We start from the raw sequence: 21,831 nt of genomic DNA, 5'->3' as shown, positions 1-21,831 counted from the left end.
ACTGGGATAGTAATTGTGTAAAGGGCAAAGAAGGGGAGGAATTTCTGAAGTGTGTTCAGGAGAACTTTCTTGATCAGTATGTTTTCGGCCCAATGAGGAAGGAGGTATTGCTGGATCTGGTTTTGGGGAATGAGGTGGGTCAAGTGGAGCAAGTGTCAGTAGGGGAACATTTTAGGGAACAGTGATCATAGTATCATAAGGTTTACATTAGTTATGGAAAAGGACAAGGAGCAAACTAGAGTCAAAATACTTAACTGGAGGGCAGCCAATTTCAGGGGGTTGAGACTGGATCTGGCCCAGGTAAATTGGAATCAAAGATTAGCAGGCAAAATTGTAATCGAACAATGGGCAGCCTTTAAAGAGGAGATGGTTCGGGTACAGTCTAGGTACATTCCCATAAGGGGGCAAGGTAGGGCAACCAAAGCCAGAGCTCCCTGGATGATGAAAGAGAGAGTAAGATGAAGCAGAAAAAGGGGGCATACGACAGATGGCTGGTTGATAATATAAGTTGAAACCAGGCTGAATATAGGAAGTACAGAGAAGCGAAAAAGGAAATAAGAGGGGCAAAGCTAGTGTATGGGAATAGACTATTGGCTAATATAAAAGGGAATCTAAAAGTCTTCTATAGGCAGATAAATAGTAAACAGGTAGCAAGAGGAAGTGTGGGGCCGATCAGGGACCAAAAAGGAGATCTACGCAGGGAGGCAGAGGGCATGGCTGAGGTACTAAATGAGTACTTTGCATCTGTCTTTACCAAGGAAGAAGATGCTGCCAATGTCACAGGATAAGGGGAAGTAGTTGAGATACTGAATGGGATAAAAAAAAATTATAATGAGGTACTAGAAAGGCTAGCTGTGTTTAAAGTAGATAAGTCATCTGGTCTGGAGGGGATGCATCCTAGGTTGCTGAGGGAAGTATGGGTGAAAATTGCAGTGGTGCTGGCCATAATCTTCCAATCCTCCTTAGATACGGGGATAGTGCCAGAGAATTGCAAATGTTACGCCCTTGTTCAAAAAAGGGTGTAAGGATAAACCCGGCAACAACAGGCCAGTCAGTTTAATCTCGGTGGTGGGGTAACTTTTAGAAATGATAATCTGGGACAAAGTTAATGGTCACTTGGACAAGTGTGGATTAATAAAGGAAAGTCAGCACGGATTTGTTAAAGGCAAATCGTTTTAACTAACTTGATTGAGTTTTTTGATGAGGGCAATGCGGTTGATGTGTATATGGACTTCCATATAAAGCGTTTGATAAAGTGCCACATAATAGGCTTGCCAGCAAAATCGAAGCCCATGGAATAAAAGGGGCAGTGGCAGCACGGATACGAAATTGGCTAAGTGACAGGAAACAGTAGTGGTAAACGGTTGTTTTGCGGACTGGAGGAAGGTATACAATGGTGTTCCCCAGAGGTCGGTACCAGAACCACTGCTTTTTTTGATATATATTAATGACTTGGATGTACAGGGCACAATTTCAAAATTTGCAGATGGCACAAAACTTGGAAGTGTAGTAGACAGTGAGGAGGATAGTAATAGATTTCAAGAGGACATAGGCTAGTGGAATGGGCAGACACATGGCAGATGAAATTTAATGCAGAAAAGTGCAAAGTGATACATTTTGTCAGGAAGAACAAGGAGAGGCAATATAAACTAAATGGTACAATTCTAAAGCAGGTGCAGGAACAGAGAGATCTGGGGGCATATGTGCACAAATCTTTGAAGGTGACAGGACAGGTTGAGAAAGCAGTTAAAAAAGCATATGGAATCCCAGGCTTTATAAATAGAGGCAGAGTACAAAAGCAAGGAAGTTACGTTGAACCTTTATACAACTAGAGTATTGTGCCCAATTCTGGGCACCGCACTTTAGGAAGGATGTGAAGGCCTTGGAGAGGGTGCAGAAAAGATTTACGAGAATGCTTCCAGGGACGAGGGACTTCATTACATGGATAGACTGGAGAAGCTGGGGCTGTTCTCCTTAGAACAGAGAAGGTTGAGCAGAGATTTGATAGAAGTGTTCAAAATCATGACAGGTTTAGATAAAGTAAATAAAGAGAAACTGTACCCATTGGCATAAGGGTCGAGAAACAGGACACAAATTTAAGGTGATGAGCAAAAGAACCAAAGGCGACGTGAGGAAAAACTTTTTTACACAGCTAGTAGTTATGATCTGGAATGCACTGCCTGAAAGGGTGGTGGAAGCGGATTCAATTGTGGCTTTCAAAAAGGAATTGGATAAATATTTGAAGGGAAAAAATTTGCAGGGGTACAGGGAAAGAGATGGGAAATGGGACTAACTAGATTGCTCTTACAAAGAGCCGACACGGGCTCAATGGGCCAAATGGCCTCCTCCTGTGCTGTAACTATTCTATGACATTAACTTTTCCACCATGCCATCTGTTCTTAATTATCGATTTAACAAGTTTGAGGAAGTAATCACATATGGTATATGTTTCATTAATAGCCATGCCTTTTATTCTGAAGGAATCACAAGGCAATTCAATCCTTCAAAATACATGAGTGTAGCAAATAATTTTTGGGGGTTTGGGGAGAAACAGAAAACCTGAAAGATCGGAACCCCAATTAATAATTTTGCATTTTTGAAGATGAGTGTCCTTTTAAGGAATTAACTATTCCATGGAACATATTAGGCATGCATCAACTATCCCCGGTCTTCTCCCAGACCTATGAAAGTGACCACTTGGAAATTTTATAAGATTGGGTTAGGGGAACTCTTTCCCCATTTTCCATCTCCAGAAGGAAGCACCTGACCATTGTTTGGCACCTCATTACAATGTAGCTTAGATTGAGAACTCAATTCGTGGGCATATGCGGCAACACACTGTCCCATGGAACAATGGGATAAGGGTTTGAAGCTGCAATTACCTACAGAGTGGGCTCTGCTTTTAATCACATTACTGTAAACAATTAACTAAGTGGAGGTCAGGTACTCTTTCCTCACCTCTACAGTAAAAGTTGTTTTTTTTTTAAAATGGAGCCCTTTCATGTTCTGTACAAAGTTGAGATAAACTTAAATTCCCAAGAAACATTTCTTTACTGGACAGCAAGGAGTGGAAAACAGAATCAAATCTCAGCTCAAACAGGCTGCAGAATCTCAGAGGCACATGGAGTACCAAGTCTGCAAGGGCTAAAGATGAAGAGGAAACACAGCTGCAAATGACCCCCATTTGTATTATGCATATCAGTGCACTAATTCTTAAGGCACACATCTTGCTGGGATATAGTTTCTTGGGCATCAGTAGACCTCCAGTACCTCAACCAAGTGGTCATTGCTCAAGTACAAAGCAGGATATTAAATGTCAGCAAGGTATTCATCCATGGAATGAATCACAGCTCATCCACAATCACTTTCAAACAAAAAAGTCACTGGCTTGGAATCAATAGTGGAAGCCCTGGCTGATATTTGTCCTCTTCAGTGCCCCAGGGCTAGGACCATTTGTAGCACCTCACTGCTGTCCAGTTAAAATTATCTGAGACACTAAGAATCAAACCAGAGATCCTCTGGTCTCTATGATTTGGTAGTAGTGCACCAAGTGGCAACTTTGTCCATTGGGCCACCATGGGAACTGAACTATTTTATAAATCATTTTAAATAGGAAAAAAATTATCCATACCGATGCCTGATGTTTGCGGACTTTAGCGATCTGATCTCCTTTTGCTTCCATTCTTTTCACCAATGCTTCTAACTCTCGCTCCAAGTCCTCTCTCATTGCATTTGTATTTGCTTCATTAATTTGTTTGACCAACTCTTGGTGCTCACTAGGGGATTAAAAAAATACGTAAACTTAATGCAGCATGCATTATCTGCAAGAAAAGTAGGAATTTTGTTTTTAAACTTAGGGAGGACTTTTCCATAGGTCCAGGGGACAGTTCAGTAAAGGAAGCATGAGAAAACAAACCAGACAAGGAGAATAGAAAAAGGCAGAAAAATAAAAAAGGGGAGAGAAACAGGGGAGACAGCAAAAATAGGCAGAGACTAAAGAGAGACAGACTCCTCTCCCAGTGATAGCCTGCCTGCACCCCTGACCAGATCCTTCCCATTCCCCATATTGATGGGCTGCACCCATAACTGATGCACCTCATCGCCTGAAAACAGAAGAGGTAGGAGGCCCAAAAGAGATTAGAGGGGAACAGAAAAAAATGGATTTAAGCGAGAGCAAGAAAGAGATCTCCTCATCCAGCCCCACCTCCTCATGTACTTGCACACAATTCCCTACCATGCCACCTGACCAGTCAATGGCCTTCAGTCTCCCTCCACCCATGTTCAACTGTCAGTCAGCCTTCAGGTGATGCCAAACCCCCCTCCAAATCCAAACGAGATCCTGAAAGTGAGCTGAATCTCCACCAAAAACAAGTTTTAAGCATGAGAAATACTAAATACTACATTTGCTGTTGGAATGCTGCTATAGTGTTAAATGAAATGTGAGAACTTTACAGTTTCAGGGTGGGACCCAAGCTGCTGGCTGCAACAGAACATCGGTAGGTCAGGGCACCCACATTCTCCCGCATCTGCCTACCTCAATTCTGCCATATTCATGTGCATACTTCAGTTTTCCCCAAGAACCTAGGACTGCCTTCCGACTGATCCCGAATTCCAGACTCCCTCTCACAATGTTACACAATCCTGGAACCCGCTCCCTAGTATTATCAGATACTTGAGAGGTTTCTTCTCCACCACCCCCCACCCCACTTTCCTCCTCTCCCCAGAGCTTCTAAGCACTGAAACCTACCCGTTCCCAGATCTGAAACTCCACTCCCCAGGGCTTCCAGACAACAATTCCACTCAATGCAGCAGGACCCTGCTCCACCCCCGAGTGCTCTGAACAGTAACATCCTCCCCAGTTCTGTCATATTCTAGCACCATGTTCACTTAGTCCTGGCAAACCCTGGGAACTCCCCTAACGCTCTCTTCCCCCATAATGCTACTGTACACAAGGATCATTCTGCCCCCACCTCCTGCTGACGGCAGAGTCCAGCACGTAAGTGCAAAAGACAAGGCTGAAGCGTTTGTAACCATCTTCAGCCAGAAGTGCCGAGTAGATGATCCATCTCGGCGTCCTCCTGAGATTCCCACTATCACAGAAGTCAGTCTTCAGCCAATTCGATTCACTCCACATGATATCAAGAAACTGCTGAGTGCACTGAATACGGCAAAGGCTATGGGCTCCAACAACATCCCGGCTGTAGTGCTGAAGACTTGTGCTCCAGAACTAGTCGCGCCTCTAGCCAAGTTGTTCCAGTACAGTTACAACACTGGCATCTACCCGACAAAGTGGAAAATTGCCCAGGTATGTCCTGTCCATAAAAAGGACAAATCCAATCCAGCTAATTACCGCCTCATCAGTCTACTCTCAATCATCAAAGCAATGGAAGGTGGTGTTGACAGTGCTATCAAGCAGCACTTACTCACCGATACCCAATTTGGGTTCAGTCAGGACCACTTGGCCCCAGACCTTATTACAGCCTTGGTCCAAACATGGACAAAAGAGCTGGATTCCAGAAGTGAGGCGAGAGTGACTGCCCTTGACATCAAGGCAGCATTTGACCGAGAGTGGCACCAAGGAGCCCTAGTAAAATTGAAGTCAATGGGAAACTCTCCAGTGGCTGGAGCATACCTAGCACAAAGGAAGATGGTAGTGGTTGTTGGAGGCCAATCAACTCAGCCCCAGGACATTGCTGCAGGGTTGTGTCCTAGGCCCAACCATCTTCAGCTGCTTCAATGACCTTCCCTCCATCATAAGGTCAGAAATGGGGATGACACTGATGATTGCACAGTGTTCCGTTCCATTCGCAACCCCTCAGATAACGAAGCAGTCCGTGCCTGCAGGCAGCAAGACCTGGACAACATCCAGGCTCGGGCTGAAAAGTAGCAAGTAACATTCGCGCCAGACAAGTGCCAGGCAATGACCATCTCCAACAAGAGAGTGTCTTACTGCCCCCCCTTGACATTCAACGGCATTACCATTGTTGAATCCCCCATCAACATCCTGGGGGTCACCACTGCACAGACTTAACTGGACCACCCACATAAATACTGTGGCTACAAGAGTAGGTCAGAGGCTGGGTATTCTGCGGCAAATGACTCACCTCCTGACTCCCCAAAGACTTTCCACCATTTACAAGGCACAAGTCAGGAGTGTGATGGAGTACTCTCCACTTGCCTGGATGAGTGCAGCTCCAACAACACTCAAGAAGCTCGACACCATTCACGACAAAGCAGCCCGCTTGATTGGCACCCCATCCACCACCATTCACTCCCTTCACCACCAGCGCACCGTGATTGCAGTGTGTACCATCTACAGGATGCACTGGAGCAACTCGGCAAGGCTTCTTCGACAGCACCTCTCAAACCTGCAACCTCTACCACCTAGAAGGACAAGGGCAGCAGACACATGGAAACACCTCCGCCTGCATATTCCCCTCCAAGTCACACACCATCCCAACTTGGAAAGATATCCATGATGGGGAGATGCCAGTGATGGACTGGGGTGGACAAATGTAAGGAGTCTTACAACACCAGGTTATAGTCCAACAGCTGACGAAGGAGGAAAGCTCCGAAAGCTTGTGATTCAGATAAAGCTATTGGAAAGATATCGCCATTCCTTCAACGTCGCTGGGTCAAAATCCTGGAACTCCCTCCCTGACAGCACTGTGGGAGAACCTTCACCACACGGACTGCAGCAGTTCAAGAAGGCGGCTCATCACCACCTTCTCAAGGGCAATTAAGGATGGGCAATAAATGCTGGCCTTGCCAGCGATGCCCACATCCCATGAACGAATAAAAAAACTCCAAAAGATCTCCTCCCACTACTGCCATACAGTAATCACCCAGTAAACCAAACCCCACATTACACTCCCAGTCCTACCAAACCCCATATTCTCGCCAGCAGTACAGCCATCTCCAATAATACTACTGGAGCAACCTCCATTAGCTATTGCTTACCCCAAGTCACTTCCTCTGTACTACTACCTCCAATGTGCTGGATTGGCAATAAATGTGTTAGTGGAAAACTAGCTGTTTTGCAAAGGGTGATACGGGAGCATGTTATGAGATTGTAAAGTTCGATGTGCAACAGGTTGAGGGGGGGTGGGGTGGGTGGGAGGTTAAGATGATCAGGTTGATTGGTGGCGAGCTGTAAAACGTTAGGGAGGAAGAAGGAGTATGGCACTAGGCCATGGGGAGGTTGGTAGGCAGGAAAGAAGATAGCGGATCAGCTACAAGGAGGAAAGAGGGGGCCAGGGTGGCTATGAAGGACAGACTGTTCATAGAAAAGGTAGAAGATTTAAAATATATTAGCAGATCTCTTGTGGCATTGCTCAGTGATTGGGGCACATACTTTTTTTTAAAAAAAGGTTAAAGTCATTTATGCCATAACATCAAGCTCAATGATTTATAGTGACCGATTACATCAAATTCTATTTCTATTGCATGGCGCTCTGGGACCTTTCAAATCCAGTTGTTTGGATATCCAATTCCTCAGCTTTGTTCTGTGAAAATTATAAATGAGCAACCTTTTTAAATTTGTAAGTATTTTACTATGTACTTAACTTTTATGTATTACCAATTTTAAAGCCAAGGAAACACTGCAAGGTGTACGAGCTTGAGGCAGGTATGTGGTATTCAGTAATACCACAAAGGGGGGGGTTAACTTTAGGTAACTGGGTTTTTTTGGGGGGGGGGGGGTGTGGAGGAGGGGGGTGCAATCCTAGGCTTTGATACTACTTGGGTAATACTGGGATGGGTGTGTCCTTTGGTCTGACATTACTGTGGAAGGGATCCTGTGGTTTCATACAACTGTGGGGGGTCACAATGCTCACTGGTGGATTTTTAGTGTCTTGTCAGCAGCAAGGGGAGGGGCTGAGCCTGGGCCCTTACAACACTGCAGTGGAGGAGTCCTGCATTTGGCAACGCTGGTTTATAAGCTTCTGAGAAATCTGTGCAAACACTGAATTCAGTGTTGTGTCTGCCATGCGCATTCTGTCTCAGTTGTCACTAATTTGAATGTTTATATTTATTTTCTATAAATTTCAATTGACTCAGCATCCACAGCCTTTTTGGGGAACAGAGTTCTAGATTTCCACTACCTATTGTCCAAAAATGATCCCTGATTTCACACCTAAATACCCTAGCTCTAATTTTAGGATTATGCCCTCTTCTTCTGGATTCCCCTACCAAAAGAAATAGTTTCTCTGTATCTACTCTATCAAATTCCTTTATCATTTAAAAACACCTCAATTAAATCACCCCTCAACCTTCAAAACTCAAGGGAATGCAAACCAAGTTTATGCAACGTGCCCTCATAATTTAACTCGTTAATCCCACTACCAATTCTGGTAAATTTGTGCTTCACCCCCTCAAAGGCCAATCTATATCTTTCCTGAGGTTCGGTGCCTGAGGGAGTGCTGTAACGTTGGAGGTGCCACCTTTTTCAGGAGACGTTAGAGCAAACAGTGGTCAGTTTCTCAGGTGGATGTAAAAGATCCCATGGTACTATTTAAAGAGCAAAGGAATTCTCCCCAGTGTCCTGGCCAATATTTATCCCTCAACCAATGTCACTAAAGCATATTATCTAGCCACGTTTCCCATCACAACAGTGATCACACTTTAAAAGTAATTAATTGGTTGTAAAGTGATTTGGGACATCCTGAGGTTGCGAAGGGTGCGATGGAAATGCAAGTTTTTTCTCTCTTTCTTTACCGGTGCACTAGCTTTTAGTGACATTCCATTTGCTCTTCCACAGCACCTAGTCTATCCCCATTAAGAAAATATAATGATTTGTCTTTCTCAAATCCAAAGTGGATGACCTCTCACTTCCCGAAATAAAACTTCCAACTGCTATCGTCTTAATCTGTCTATGTCCCTTTGTGACTGCCTGCTCACATCTACACAACTCACCGTGCCTCCTAATTTAACGTCATCTGCAAACTTGGAAATACAACTCTCTATTCCATCATCCAAATCATAGAAAGGTTACAGCACGGGAAGCCGCCATTCGGCCCATCGAGTCCGCGCCGGCTCTATGCAGAAGCAATCCAGCTAGTCCCACTCCCCTGCTCTTTCCCTGCAGCCCTGCAATTTTTTTCCTTTCAAGTACTTATCCAGTTCCCTTTTGAAGACCATGATCGAATCTGCCTCCACCACCCCCTTGGGTGGTGCATTCCAGATCCTAACCACTCGCTGCATAAAAGGTTTTTCCTCATGTCACCTTTGGTTCTTTTGCCAATCACCGTAAATCTATGCCCTCTGGTTCTTGACCCTTCCGCCAATGGGAACAGTTTCTCTCTATTAACTCTGTCTTGACCCTTCATGATTTTGAATACCTCTATCAAATCTCCTCGTAACCATCTCTGTTCCAAGGCGAGCAACCCCAGCTTCTCCAGTCTATCCACGTAACTAAAGTCCCTCATCCCTGGAATCATTCCAGTAAATCTTTTCTGCACCCTCTCTAAGGCCTTCACATCTTTCCTAAAGTGCGGTGCCTAAAACTGGACACAATACTCCAGTTGTGGCCGAACCAGTGTTTTATAAAGGTTCATGACTTCCATACCTTTGCACTCTATGCCTCTATTTATAAAGTCCAGGATCCTGTATGCTTTTTTAACCGCTTTCTCAATCTGCCCAGTCACCTTCAACGATTTGTGCACATATACCCCCAGATCTCTCTGTTCCTTTACCCCTTTTAGAGTTGTGCCCTCTAGTTTCTATTGCCTCTCCTCGTTCTTCCTACCGAAATGTATCATTTCGCATTTTTCTGCGTTAAACTTCATCTGCCACGTGTCCGCCCGTGCCACCAGCCTGTCTGTATCCTCTTGAAGTCTATCACTATCCTCCTCACTGTTTACTACTCTTCCAAGTTTTGTGTCATCTGCAAATTTTGAAATTCTGCCCTGTACACCCAAGTCCATTACCCATTTTTTTTTTAAACTTCTATTAAATCCATTAAGTTCCTCCTCTTGACCTAGATTTTCTCATACCATTGGTTTTTATCCTCTTACTCCACTGTGAAAACAGATCCCAAATACTTACAAGTCTGCCCTTTCTGCTTGCATGTGTCTTTAATGGGCCCATATTCCCTTTTACCAATTTATAAAAACTTTTGCTGTTAGCTTTGATGTCCCTTGCAATTTTTTTCCCCTATATTCCCTTTTTGCACCTTTTACTACTTTATTTGTATCCCTTTGTTGCTTTTTATAGCTCCCCCAATCTGCTGGATTTCCACTTTTCCTTAAATTTGTGTAAGCCTTTTATTTTAGCTCAATACTGTCTCTTATCTCATTTGTTGACCATGGTTGCTTAAGTAAACAAACGGGAGCCTTTAAATCAAGGAAGAGTGTAAAATAATTAATTTTGCTTCTTTTTACCCATAAATTTCTTCCTATCTTTAAACTTGCATTCTGTTTTCATGTCTATTTTCTGTAATTGACCACAAGTTGCATGACAGCTACTTCAGATTTTTTCCATCGCTGTTGGGAAGAACTGACCTCTACCCTTCAGTTTTCCTGTCCTTCCTCCTCTATGCAGCAGATCTGTCAGTCAGTGTGCAAGATTGTACCTTGACCCAGTCTCCTTCACACACAGCATGGTAGGGTTCTAATGTGCTGTCCCACCTACATCCATAATCATAATCAACTAAATTTATACAATATACATTTCCCACATTTCATGTGCAGCTATACATTAAATCAAAGTGTATATTTGCAAACTGTCAAGCTAATAAAATTCCAGTAGACAATAACAAGCTAATACCCACAAGATATGCCAAGAAACGGAATACTTACAAGCTCATTTGTCCAAACTCATCTTGTAACGTCAACAGTAGTTCAGACAGTACCTCATATGAAGTGGAGGAAATGGTAGATCCAGAAGAACTTTCAGGTATGTTATTGGAGGCTCTTGAGATTTTGTTCCTGACGATTGGCTGCTCACTGACCACTCTGTCATTGCACAAGATCTTGTTGTGTTGCTTCAATAGATGCAAGACATGCTGAACATTAGCACGGACTGAATGGCTTGGACTAACAGACTGAAAGACATGAAGGCTATTAAGAAAATGGACATGGCAACAGAATGTAAGTTTAAAGAAAACAAAATTTATGGGTAAAAGTAGGAAGCAAAATAATTTTAAACTAAACTTCTTTCTTGATGCAAGCTTCTTTACATGGCAACACTGGCTGGTAAATGGTGCATTTGCAAGCACCCTCAATATATTATTTCTAAATTTCATTATTTAAAAAAAAATTAAAAACAAGATATTTGACCATACTTCTTTCTCATCACTATCATCTTTAATCAATGATTTAATCAATCTTATTGGAATGACCAACTGGCAAGGATTATCCCCATAAGCCTTTCTTTCAAGGACTCAAACGACAGATATTGTGCAGAATCTCACAAAGAAGCTATTTGAAAATATTAAGTGGCAAAACCATAAGCCCAGTGTCTCAATTTGTGTAAGACAAAGTTCAACTTGACCAATTACTGTGTACAGTTTTGGTCTCCTTACCCAAGGAGGGATATACTTGCCTTACAGGGGGTGCAACGAAGATTCACTAGATTGATTCCTGGGATGACAGGGTTGTCCTATGAGGAGAGATTGAGTAGAATGGGCCTATATTCTCTGGAGTTTAGAAGAATGAGAGGTGATCTCATTGAAACATGTAAGATTCTAAGAGGGCTTGACAGGGTAGATGCTGAGAGGCTGTTTCCCCTGGCTGGAGAGTCTAGAACTAGAGGTCAGTCTCAAGATATGGGGTCAGCCATTTAGGACAGAGATGAGGAAAAATTTCTTCACTCAGAGGGTTGTGGATCTTTGGAATTTTCTACCGCAGAGGGCTGTGGATGCTCATTGAGTATATTCATGTTGATGGATATCTGGACACTAAGGGAATTAAGGGATATGGGGATCGGGTGGAAAATGGAGTTGAGGTAGAAGATCAGCCATGATCTTATTGAATGGCGGAGCAGGCTCAAGGGGCTGTATGGCCGACTCCTTCTCCTATTCTGTTCTTAAATACCAATATTGCAACAGATTCTAACAGCAGCCAAAATTCTGCTGCCTTGGTATGGCAGTCCTTGAATTTTAAAAAAACTGGTCTCAGGGTGTAGTTGATGCTGGCATGGCCTCATTTATTACTTGCCTCCAGTTGTCCTGATAACTGAACAGCTTGCTAGGCCCCCTCAGAGGGCATAGCATGGGACTGGAGTCATGTGTAGACCAGAGCGGGTAGGGGTAGCAAGTTCCCTTCCCCAAGGACATTAGTGAATCAGTTAATTATGATAATCTGGCTTAGTTTTTCTGGTGCTAAGCCACAACTTACCAGATTTATGGCATGCAATTTCACCATTTGCCATGTTTTGAGCTCAACCTCTAGTCCAGTACTGTAACCATTACATTACCATACCCACACCATATGAATGCATTCCACCCTCCACATGGTTCAGAAAGAGACACATCATCCATTTTGGAGTAATCATTGAACAAATGGCTCCTACAGTATTAAGTTATAAGAGCCTGGTTACCTTCCCCTAGCCCATATGAATAAAAGTCTAGACAATGGATCAGTCATCGGTTCTTTAGCAGTTAACTATAGCGAAGCCTTACACAGTAAACAATGGACTTTGATTTGTTGAACATTACAAATTAGAAATAAGCAGGATGATGGAAACAAGGTGCATTGAAGACAACCTACACACTTGAGAAGATGACTATACCCAGGATAGTTAATTTTACCTTCTCCCTCATTGACTTATGTTCTACCTATCTGTTGGGAGGTCAAATGTACTGCTGAAAATGGGGATAGGTTATCTACTCAAGACTCATCTTAAGAATCAATATACTGAAAAGATTTTGATTAAACAATACGTCTGCTCTAAAGGAAAAAAGTGAAGATTGCTCCACACAACCGTACAAAATGACAGCTGCAGCAACTGGACATTGGCTTCCAAAGTCTTTATAACTCGGTGTAACAGTGCATAACAAAAAAAAACTTAGCTTTGTGATAGAGCTAAAAGTTTAATCTCCAACTGAAATGAAGTGATGTATGGAAATAGTTAGTCTTACTGGCGTACAATAAATCAAGGATTTAAAGACAAAATTGTGGATGAAGGTAGCATGGGACAAAACTTAGCAACAGGATTCAAATTGGAATTCTCAAACTTTTACCAAGTTTCAGGTGAAATTGGAGGATAGTGTTAGAATTTGCTTTGTGTCCCAAAGTTAATACATGTGATTATCAGATCAGGATATGTGTTAATATCAGAGGTAAGCTGGAACAATGGAGGCCAGCTAGTCATCACATTATCTATCTGAGATGCCCAGGGCATCTCCTGTCCCTTTGCCAGGCAGGAGACATCAGGTTAAACTGATTAGCAATTAAATTATCAACACAGCCATTATGTCAGGGTCTGGAGGAACCTCACTTCAATATACATTCTGGGCATCATGTGAGATGACTCACATTAAAGGGGAAGGTTCTGGACATGGAAGGGGAAGATACAAGAACAAGCAGCAGGATTTTTGGTTAGTTAAGCGGACAGGATGGTCGGAAGTCCAACCTACAGAAGCCAGGCTGGATCACCTTGGGTCTGCAGGAAACCAGGTTGTATGACCATAATAGTTGTTATCATATTGAAGTCTGAGTAATAAACTTGCATTTGGACAATACGCTCGAGCCCGAACCACGAGGAATCATTTAATTAAGTTTAAGAGATTTCCTTACAGATAGCCCAATTTACCGGCTAGTAAAACCCATTAACTTACAGCATCATGCTTGGCTCAGTGGAAGCACTCTCATCTTGGGAGTCAGAAGGTTGTGGATTCAAGTCCCACTCCAGAGACTTTAGCATGTAATTTAGACTGATACTTCAGTGCAATACTGAGGGAGTACTACATTTCCAAATCTTCAGTGGATGGGATGTTAAACTGAGCCTCTGACCACCTCATCAGGTGGACATAAAAGATCCCATGGCACTATTTGAAGAGGAGCAAAGGTGTTCTCCTGGTGTTCTGGCCAATGTTTATCACTCAACCACCACTAAAACAGATTATCTGGTCATTTCTATCTTACTGCTGTTTGCGGGACCTTGTTGTGCACATTTTCATTATAACAGTGACTACATTTCAAAAGTACTTGATTGGCTGTGAAGTGCTTTGGGACATCTTTGAGGTCATAAATGGCACTATATAAAAGCAAGTTTTTTTTTTTAAACTCAACATGCTGAAAGAACAAAAAATGGTCACACGCACATGAACAGATGCAAAACTGATGCAGTTGTTAATACTCACTTTTCCTGCAACAAATGGCACATCGCCCAGGTTAAAGCGATAATGAGGTTGTGCATGTGAATGGTTTGTACAAGATTTCTAAGACAGAGTAAAGGAAACCAGGTTAGAGGCATTCACAATTGCATTCTGTTCATCAGCTTGCCCCTTGACTGCTCAGACATTTCAACTAGCAAAAAATGACAGGGTAGTATTAAAACAAACTCACAATTACTGGATTATAATGCCAAAACATCTCTGGCTGGTGTCAGCCATGGCTCAGTTGGAAGCACTCTCACCTGAGCCAGAAGGTTATGGGTTCAAGACCCACTCCAGAGGCTTGACACAAAATCTAGGCTGATACTTCAGTGCAGTAGAGGGAGTGCTGCGTTGTTAGAGGTGCCGGCTTTCAGATGAGACATTACGCTTTCGCAGGTGGACGTAAAAGATCCCACGGCACTATTCCGAAGTAGAGCAGGGGCATTCTTCCCAGTATCCTGGGCAATTTTTATCCCTCAACCAACATCACTAAAGCAGATTATCTGGTCATTATCACATTGCTGATTGTGTGACCTTGCTGTGTGCAAATTGGCAGTCACGTTTCCTACTTTACAACAGTGACTATACTTCAATAATACTTTATTGGCTGTAAAGTGCTTTGGGACGTGCTGAGGTCATGAAAAGCACTGTATAAATGCAAGTTCTTTTACTTTACTTTCTTCACTGGACTGTGCTCTCAGATTGAACTGCAAATCCAATGCGAAGACCAGCCACATGGAAACATTACAAGCTCAAGATGAGGAAGGCCATTTGGCCCATCGTAATTCATCTACCGAGAGATCCCAACATTTCCCCATTTTAGCATCCAATTGTTTCTTAACTGATACCACAGTTTTTGGCTCCACTACTCTACCAGAAAGCTTATTCCAAATGATCACTGAATGAAGAATTTCCTGATAACAGTCCAAAAATTACCATTTACTAGTTTGAACCCATGTCCCCTAGTTCTACAGCCACAGTTTAATTTAAAGTAATATTCTAGGTTCACTCGGTCTATAACTATATACTTCTATAAGATCACCTATCAAATGACTCCTTTTTAGGCTGAAAAGCTAAAGTCTCTCCAACTCTTTCCTTATAATCCTGGGTCCTGACATTAGGGCTACTCTGCATTATCTCGAACTCTTGTTTCTTGGTGACCAGCGTTGGATGCAATATTCAAGATGCCATCTGACCAGAACATTTTACAGTTTGATCATTACCTCTTCTGACTTATATGCTACTGTTTTGCCAGTGGAGTTAAACATCTTATCAGCTTTGTTGATTGTTGCTCTGCATTGATCAGACATATTTAGTGTTGAGTCTACTAAGATTCCTAGGTCACTTTCATCTACAGCTAGTTCAACACCATTCATGGAGCGAGTGTATCATCTATTATTCCTTATGTGTAGTACATTATACTCCGACATAATCCCTCTAACAAGTACTTGTTTCCTACCCATCAACCAGTTTGTTACTCATTCCCAAGGTTTACCCTGAAACCCCAGTTTTGAGTTTAATAGAACTTTGACAAAAGCCTTTTGGAAGTTGACGTACACCAGGTCATAGGACTTTGCACAGTCCACTTGGGTTATCACTTTCTCAGCCGTCGATGAGGTTAGTCAGGTAAGATCTTCCCCTTCTGAACCCACACTGGCTGCTGTTAAAGTTAATATTGTACAGATGATCCGAATTTATTGCTTATGATGGATTCCATTATCGTACATGGAATAGAAGTCAGAATAATGCATCTGTTGTTGCCTGCATCTATTTTGTCACCTTTTTAAATATGGGCACATTAGCCTGTTTGTAAGCTAGTGGTACCTTCATGTTAGCCTGTTTGCAACCTACTGGTACCCTCAGTGCCTCACAAATTTCCTCCCTAACCATTGGTCCCTGGGGAATTTGTTTTTTGAGCCCATTCAGCCTGTCTAAGAATTCTCTCTCATTTATGGTAAAGTCATTGATTATACTTAGGATATCTTTGTTTGGAGAGGGCATTTTGCTCACATCTTCCCTTGTGAATACTTGGGAGGAAGTATTCATTCATAATATTTATTATTTTATGCACATGCTCAGTTTCAAACCAGTTTTCATCTTTTATGGTTTTCATTTCTTCTCTAACCGCTCTCTGGCTATTTTAATACTGATTTTTAATACTGATTTTTTTTATATATAAAAAGAGTGATGCTTTGTTTCTTTCCAGGTTTTTCCTTGCTCCTCTGACCCCCTCTTTTAAAAGATGTTTCTGCAATTCCTTGTATTTATTCCAGTGAGTCACTTCTCAATTTCAAGCCCGTTTGCATCTTTGATAGGTGAAAACTCTTCTCTGACTGCCCTGTTACCGTTGTGGTAGTGAATAATTTTTTAAAAACTCGTTATGTTTAGCCTCAGCTGCTATGCCTTTTTTCCGGTATCTCGGTCTCTCTAATCCCCCTTTTAACATGTTTCAGCCTTTTCTTATATTCAATCCCAATGAGCCCTTTCTCCTTATCCTACTTTTAAATTTGTTTGTTAATCCATTTAGGGTCACGTTTGCTTAGTCAGAGCTTGTTGGTTTTGGGAATGTGCTTAGCCTGCATGCTCAGCATTATACCTTTAAAAGGCATTCCATTATCTTCTACTGATGTGCCGAACAACATTCCTCATTTTATTCATTCCCTCATTTCATCAAATTTAGCCCTTTAAAAGTTAGGCATTTGACTGCCAGATCATTTTAATCTTCATCATTCTGCAGTGACCATCTCCCAAGATTGCTACGACTTCTATTTCTTGTACATTTTCTGGGTCATTAAGGATGCCAGGTCAAGAAGAGCATTGACTCGTGACTTCCTCGGCACACAGTCAAGAATCAGTCATGCACCACATCTACCAACTCGAACTCTAAATCACAGATGGTGTTCTAAAGCAATGCCAATAAGCACTTTAAAATCCTTGTAGAACCAGACTACATTTTTAATTACCTATAGCACCAGTTAAATCTACCTTGACTGGCTGCTTTCTCTTGTTCTTTACTCTCTTCGCCTTTGGTGGCATTGGCGACACTGCTTGTAATAAAATTCTATTTCTTTCCAAGCCTGTCTGCAACTATATAAAAAAAACAAGTTTTTAAAATGCGAAAATAAGACTGCACAAAGGAATCCAACTTGATTTTTATCAAGAATATATTACTTACTCAAAAATTAGTAAATACATTCCTTGGCATATTTAATTTTTAAAAATGGTAATCATATTGGTATCATGTAGATGGTAGGCAACCACTTCAGAAGCTCGCCTACATTGCATTCTCTAATCTATTTGAATCTTAACTTATTCTCTAATTTTGCAGTTCCTGTAATTAGTCTCTCTCCTTGCTATGACTTTTCATCTGCTTTGGTGTTTCTTCCTTACTCATCCTACATATAGGGCCATATACTAATTGCTGACACTCTCCTCATGGAACTATACAATACTATTGCCATTAGGATTTCAGTAAAGTTTAATGGTGGGTGTGAGAAATATTCATACTATATCCTCTTGAACTACGTAAAATAGCAAGCAGTACAATTACAGATTTTGCCCCTTTAAATTTGGGTTGCATCTGAAAGAACATTTGGAGCTGTGTAACTTTAGGGTGAAGTGCTGGTGGTTACAAATCAGTCACTGTTGTTGGTAATGCTGGCAGCAATTTGAGACAATTAAGATTATCACAGAAGTGCACGGGATCAAACACGACTTTTAAACAATTCTATCAAGGACCACCTAAATCCACCAAATTTAAACCCCCAACTACTTTAAGAGCAATGTTACGATGCTTTCACAAACCTGTGCAGCTTTATCCTGTATCAGTTTTCGTTGATGTTCTTCTTCTCGTAACTTCTGTTCCAATTCACAAATTTTCTTCTAAATGAAAAACCAAGACAAACTGGCCGTCAGATTATCATAAACATAGGAAGCCATGTGATCGACAGAACTGCATACAAATTTATTACAGCCATGTCTCAGCATCAAGGAAATCAATTGCAGTGATTCAAACTGTCGTTCATTCTCATGTTGGTGATCCAATTTGGCTTTTTAAAAAAACATGGATTCAAAGGATAGGAAATATCACGTACATTATTGTCTACAAGGTTGGCGTTTGTGCACAAGTTCCGGGGACCATAGGCAGGATTGGGGGTGGCGGGTGAATTAACTTCAAAGTATTACGTACACCTGAGTAATACAGAATTCGTGATAAATTGTATCCTATTAATTAGATCTCCATGGCAACAAAATGACAAGCGAGTAATGGTCACTGCCATGTGAGATATAAATCATAGTATAGAAACTCAAATAGAACTTTCAAAATGAAATGTTACTTATTTCCAATGATAGCACTTCTTTATTATTTCCTGCTTAGTTAGGAAATAAACAGGTTATCCAGGAACCACATACCTCTGCTGTAGTCTGTGTTGCTGTGAGTCTTAGATATTCCCGCTCAACTAGGTCAAGTTTTTCAAGCTTTGTTTGTAGATCTGATTGGTCCATAGAACGTTTCTTTTCCAAAGATGCCTGAATTACCAAAAATACAACTGAAATCTTCATACTCATGTTACACTATTTACAGAACAAGTTGCCACTTCAGAAGTGCAATTTTGTTCATTTCCCCCTTAAAATCTAATAGGAACAGGAGTAGGCCATTCAGCACCTCAAGCCTGTTCCACTATTCAATTAGATCATGGCTGATCTGTATCTTGACTCCATCTACTCACCTTGGTTCTGTAACCCTTAATACCCTTGCCTAACAAAAATGTATCAATCTCAGTTTTGACATTTTCAATTGACCTAGCCTCAACAGTTTTTTGGGAAAGTTCCAGATTTCCACTACCCTTTGTGTGAAGAAGTCCTTTCTGACATCACCTCATCCACATCTAGATTCTCGCCATTTACAAAATACTTCGATCTCTCTTTCTTTTATTTATATTGATCTAGTTAGTTCCTCCCCTTCATTTATTTTTAGTTTTCCTTGTACCTCTGGTATTTTACCCTCATCCTCTACTGTGAAGACTGATACAATGTAGCTATGTAGTAAATCTGCCATTTCCTGACTTCAAATTATATCAACTGTATCTGTCATTTAGCAGCCCACATTACTCTTACCCACCCTCTCTCAATATATTTGTAAAAACTTTTAGCGTTGTCCACTATATCCTTCGTATTCCCTTTTTGCAGCTCTTACCACTTTCTTTGTGTCCCTTTGCTGTTCTTTATATCTCGCCAGACTGTGGGATCTCTACTGTTCTTTGCTTTCATACAAGACCTTTTTTTTTAGTTTTATACTATCTCTCACTTCCCTTGTTGCCCAAGGTTGTTTAATTACACACAGAGCTCTTGCTCGAGAGGCATGTACAGGTCTTGTATTCTACCAAATACATTTTTGAACACCCCCCACTGTTCATCCATAGTTTTATCCGTTAATAATTCTGCCCAGTCAATTGTGGTTAATTCTTGCCTCATCCCTCCAAAGTCAGTTGTACCTAAATTTAAAGCCCTGGTTCATGACTGGCCCTTCTCCCTCTCAAATCTAATATTGAATTCTATCATATTGTGGTCAATTAGCTAGGTGTTCCCTTATCGTTAGATTATTGACTAATTCAGGCTCATTACTCATCACTAAATCTAACATGGCCTGTTCTCTTTTTGGTTGAAGAACACATTGTTCCAGAAAACTGTTCCAAAGGCAACAAATTTCTTAAGTGTATTTGGGACTCAAGCTGTTCTGCCCTCCTCAGCCTATGCGAAAATTAAAATCTCCCATTATAACTACACTTTTTGCAACAAGCATCGCTGATTTCCGCATTTATGTATCCCGCTAATTTATCACTGCTATCTGGAGGTCTATAAATAACTCCCAAAATCTTGCATCCTTTTTTATTCCTCAATTCTACCCATAGTGTTTCTACTGCCTGCTCATCCTTATTGATATCTCCTCTTTCTAATGCTGTAACAATGTCCCTTGTCAATATTGCTACTACTACTCCTTTTCCAATTTCCCCGTCCTTTCTAAAGACCTTAGAATTATTCTTAAACCAAAAGAAACCGTACAACTTTTGAAAATGGTAGAAAAAAAGTGTACCCATACAAAATTTAAAGACTTTCAAAACTGTTTCAAAACTAGCAAAATATAAAAACATTCTTGTTTTAAATTAATTTTAGTGGTATATCACAAAATTTACTAATAGCTGATAGAAAAAATATTTAAAAAAAGTTAGCTATAGTAATCTTGGATTCTATTACGTGGAATTTAAGCAGAAATTGGATATACAACTTTGTAGTGAAATGGTTTCAACGTTTTCCAAACTAAGAACCATTCACTGCTTTACAGATTTTAATATTAGCACAATCTATTTCAACTTAAGCATATTTTCAAAACTACTATCAGCCAGCAATACTGGCAGCCACCTTTTATTTCACACAACACCAGGTTTAAAAAGAAAGCAAGATCAACAGTGGCTCACATATACAAACTGAGGTTCGATACTGCAGCCAGTTACCATGGTTATAACAAACTGAAGTGCACAGTAGTGCCTTCAAAATCAGGGGCGACAATCAAGATTCCAGTATAAAAGCGGCAACCAGTTCCCAAAATCACATGCTACGTGATCACGAGGGATAGCTTTAAGATTTTAGGTTTATTTTCTTTGCCTATATTAGATCTGATTGACAACCTCACCATTACCTGTCTCTGCAACACTGTCCCTCTCTCCATTTCAGCATTCTGCACCATTTTTCTCATGTATTCTAGCTGTTTTTCCAGAATGTTACAGCGAGACTCTGCTGCTGACAATTGTGTTGCCAATGCTGGAGATTAACCAAAACAAAATTGTAATATAGTTAAAGTAATATTTTGCTCAGATACAAAAAAGTAGCTTCTTTAGTGGATAGGTCATCAGTACAAACCCACTTTTGAATATCACAAATGAGCACTGTGGACACAATTTCCTATGCACAGTACTAAAACAGAATTTCATAATATTGACAAGGAGGAAATTCTGCACAAGAAGTCTGCTTCCAGGATGTTTCTAACCAGCAGTTCTAAAGCACAAAATGGGATCCAAATAAAAGGGAGATATATGCCAGACAGTATACAGATACATTTAGGATTATGTGAAGTCAGTGCGCTATACTTTCCCCCTCAATTGAAAAAAAAACACTGAAGCTTTCAAAAGATTGATTACCATGCAATAAATGGGTTCCTAATTGGGCTACCATCTTTGCAAGATTTCAGATTCCACTGGAAGTGGTTTTGTAATATGTATCACTTCCCAAGGGTGCAGGCCATATTAGATTTAATAATGAGTAATGAGTCAGATATAGTTAACAGCTTAATGGTGTGTGAACATTTATCTAATAGCGATCATAATATGATCAAGTTCAACGTTGTGTTTGAAAGGGAGAAAAACGTATCAGCTAAGATTCTAAATTTAGAGAAGGCCGACTTCAACGGGATGAGACAAAGACTGTCCACAATAAACTGGGAAAATCTGTTAATGCTA

The 21,831-nt window shown here is 41.2% G+C and overlaps 1 protein-coding gene across 3 annotated transcripts in view; it reads right to left on the bottom strand.

Moving 5' to 3' along the window:
* The window catches only part of LOC137323023 (centrosomal protein of 57 kDa-like), a 39,393-nt gene that overhangs the window by 6,438 nt on the left and 11,124 nt on the right, over positions 1-21,831 (bottom strand). For 2 of the 3 annotated variants that reach the window (XM_067986368.1, XM_067986369.1), the window contains exons 4-10: positions 21,015-21,136; positions 18,731-18,847; positions 18,122-18,199; positions 17,303-17,404; positions 14,303-14,380; positions 10,797-11,041; positions 3,632-3,776 (exon numbers count right to left, since the gene is read on the bottom strand). In XM_067986368.1, the coding sequence (XP_067842469.1) occupies positions 3,632-3,776; positions 10,797-11,041; positions 14,303-14,380; positions 17,303-17,404; positions 18,122-18,199; positions 18,731-18,847; positions 21,015-21,136 (887 nt within the window). The remainder of the gene's footprint in view (positions 1-3,631; positions 3,777-10,796; positions 11,042-14,302; positions 14,381-17,302; positions 17,405-18,121; positions 18,200-18,730; positions 18,848-21,014; positions 21,137-21,831) is intronic. The other variant, XM_067986370.1, reaches the window with a different exon arrangement.

Source organism: Heptranchias perlo, chromosome 6, assembly GCF_035084215.1.
Source record: "Heptranchias perlo isolate sHepPer1 chromosome 6, sHepPer1.hap1, whole genome shotgun sequence".
NCBI lineage: Eukaryota > Metazoa > Chordata > Chondrichthyes > Hexanchiformes > Hexanchidae > Heptranchias > Heptranchias perlo.
The sequence above is the reverse complement of the archived record's forward strand: the minus strand, read 5'-3'. Positions and strand labels throughout refer to the sequence as shown.